This window comes from Atta colombica, unplaced genomic scaffold (genome assembly GCF_001594045.1).
Source record: "Atta colombica isolate Treedump-2 unplaced genomic scaffold, Acol1.0 scaffold397, whole genome shotgun sequence".
Classification (NCBI taxonomy): Eukaryota; Metazoa; Arthropoda; class Insecta; order Hymenoptera; family Formicidae; genus Atta; species Atta colombica.
The window spans coordinates 1-3386 of record NW_017259505.1 but is presented as its reverse complement, the minus strand read 5'-3'; the positions used below and the strand labels follow the sequence as shown (position 1 = coordinate 3386).

Here is a 3386-nt window from a genome sequence, read left to right as displayed (position 1 = left end):
AAACAGAGCTTGCGCCTTGTTTAAAAGGTTAATTTAACCATGAGACCAGGTCTAGTAGATCAAATTTTATTTTTGGGTATAACTATGATATTAACAGATAGAAACTTTAACACTTCATTCTTTGAAGTAGCAGGAGGAGGTGATCCTATTTTATTCCAACATCTTTTTTGATTCTTCGGACACCCCGAGGTTACCTTTATAAGCCTCGTAATGTTGCTATATGCTGGAAAAGCTTCGAGAACTAGTTTTAAATACTTCATCTTTCTAGACACAGTAAAAAAGTTAAAACAATGAAGTCAATCAGCAGGTAAGACTAACATTAATAGTAGAACCTCAGAGACTATACGCAACAGTACTGAACATATAAAAAATATATCTATTCATGTACCTAGACACTTAAAACCTTTAAATGATGAACAACTTGGGCATTACTTAGCTGGACTAATAGACGGGGATGGACATTTTAGTTCTCAACAACAATTGGTAATTGTTTTTAGTTCAACAGATATTCAATTAGCTTATTATATAAAGAAAACAATAGGTTACGGTTATGTAAGAAAAGTTCAAGATCAAAATGACTACTTATATATCATATCTAATAAGGATGGTATATTAAAAGTAATCCATTTAATTAATAATAAATTGAGAACTGTTAATAAATATAATCAAGTTACTAATTTCTTAAAGGATTCAAACGAAAATTTAGAATTTGGTATGAATAATACTAAAGCTTTTGCTAATTATTGAATAGCAGGATTTTCTGATGCAGATGGTAGTTTTCATATTAATATTCTTAATAGAGAAGAAAGATCTAAACCTGAGATTAGATTGAACTTTCAAATAGTGGCTTCAGAGGAAAATTCTCTATTATTAATTAAAGAAGCATTTGGTGGTAACATAGGTTATAGTAAAAGTCATGATACTTACTTCTATGGATCAACTAGCTGAGGTTCAGCTAAAAAAGTAATAAGTTATTTTGATACTTATCATTTACAATCTAGTAAATATCTTCATTATCTTAAATGAAGAAAAGTATATATAATGTTACAAAGTCAAGATCATTTAACGGAACTTAGTTTAGGAAAAATCCAAAAGATACAAAAATCAATGAATAGAAGTTTAGTATAAGATAGAGTCCTAACAAAGACGGAAGTTTTTGAGTATTAATTTTAATAGTAGCCTCTGCTGCTAGCACAGCACAAAAAGACTATTAAGTTAATCAAAATAATTGTTACATTTTAATTATACCAGGTTTCGGTATAATTAGTACAACAATCTCAGCTAACTCAAGCAAACCTATATTCGGTAACATAGGTATGGTCATTCGTAGGCCTACGTTAACTAATAATGACGTTAAACCTCTTTATATGCTGGAAACCTCTAAGACCTTAAATACTAGTAATGTTAAATTTAATAGTGAAAAAGTTAAGGATATTACAATGAGTAATCAGCAGGTAAATAATAAGATATTTTTTATAATTAAGGATTTAAAATGTGTCTATTATAACCTCAGAGACTACACAAGAGGAATCTTTCTATTTGAAAGGTTAAGATATAGTCCAATATTTAATAAAAGTACTAAATTAAGGACATATAATAAGGTACCTGTAAATAAAGTATTAAGTAAAAATTTATCTATTAAACATTATTTACACAAACTAGATCCTAATTGGGTGACAGGATTTGTAGATGCTGAAGGTTGTTTTTCTGTAATAATAGAAATTCCCAGCGCAAGCTATGATTTGAAAAAAAAAGTAAGGGTTTCATTTGAAATAAATTTACATGAAAAAGATGAAGAAATTTTGAATAAAATTCAATATTTTTTCGGTGTAGGTGCTGTATATAATAGGCCTGATATAAAAAAATCAGTATATAGAGTAACTAATGTGAATTATATAAAAGATGTTATAATTCCTCATTTTACAAAATATCCTCTTATTAGTAAAAAAGCTATAGATTTTTTATTGTGATCTAAAGTAATAGAAATTATACTAAATAAAGAGCATTTAACTAAAGAAGGATTTTTATAAATTCTTTCTAACTATGCTTCAATAAACAGAGGAGTATCAAAAAAAGTTAAAAAATATTTTCCTGATATAATACCTAGAAATAGAGCAAATATATCTTTACCTGATAATTTAAACCCTCAATGGGTGTCAGGCTTTGTAGCCGGGGATGGAGGATTTTCTATTTATATTAGACAGGCTAAGGGTTATACCTTAACAGAAAATGTGTTTTGTATATTCCATATAGCTCAACACGTTAAAGATTTGGAATTAATGAAATTATTTATAAAATTTTTTGATTGTGGCTCTGTAAATGTAAGATCTAATACAGCAACTCCTAGGTGTGATTATTATGTTCAAGATACTACTCTTTTATTTGAAAAAATTTTACTACACTTTAATGCTTATCCTTTACTAAATCTAAAACAGGAAGATTATATTTGTTTTAAAGAATGTATGACTATTATTAAATTAAAACAACATTTAACTCAGATAGGTTTAAATAAAATTAAAAGCTTAAACTTAGAAATGAATTCTAATAGATTAAAATAATACTGTATTTACGTTAAATATCGCTACGCTATGTTATCTATAGGTATCTTAGGGTTTATCGTGTGAAGTCATCACATGTATACAGTAGGCTTAGATGTAGATACAAGAGCTTACTTCACAGCCGCTACATTAATAATTGCAGTTCCTACAGGAATAAAAATATTCTCATGATTAGCGACATGTTATGGAGGATCTATAAAAATGACACCCTCAATGTTATTCTCATTAGGTTTCGTATTCATGTTCACAATTGGAGGATTATTAAACCACTTGGTTCTCCCTTTAAAGACTGCTATATGCTGTAAACTTCTGACAATTATATTACTAGGGTATAGAATATACCCAGTGAAAATGTATAATTTTGAACAATCAGCAGGTAACCGTATCCCTGGCGGGATTAGGATATTTCAAAATATCTTAGTGGGAACCTCAGAGACTACACGCGGTCCCCGTATAATTAATATGGGAAGATATAGTCCATGAAATCAAAAATTAATTTAATCATTTAATCATAACTTTATATATAACAAAAATACTATTCGTTTTTATTCTACTTCTAATATTGAAAACAATACTAAATATCTACAACCTTTAAAAACATATGAGAATTTTAAAGAAAATAGACTTGATATTTTAAAAGAGCAAAAAGACAAATCAGGTGTATACTGTTTAATTAATAAAATTAACGGTAATGCTTATGTAGGAAGTTCTGTTAATTTAGCTTCTAGAATGAGAAATTATCTTAATACTACTTTTTTAAAAAGTAAACAAAATATTAATATGCCTATTGTTAAAGCTCTACTTAAATATAATCAAGAAAGCTTTACT

General features: G+C 27.8%; 1 protein-coding gene across 1 annotated transcript; it reads left to right on the top strand.

Moving 5' to 3' along the window:
* Positions 1-210: 210 nt before the first annotated feature.
* LOC108691111 (uncharacterized cox1 intron-2 37.2 kDa protein-like) lies at positions 211-1454 on the top strand (the record flags this gene model as incomplete). Its single annotated transcript, XM_018198760.1, is given in 2 exon segments — positions 211-1117; positions 1252-1454. Coding segments are annotated over 2 exon segments (1110 nt in total), but the record flags the coding sequence as incomplete, so codon positions are not given.
* Between the last annotated feature and the right edge of the window lie 1932 nt (positions 1455-3386).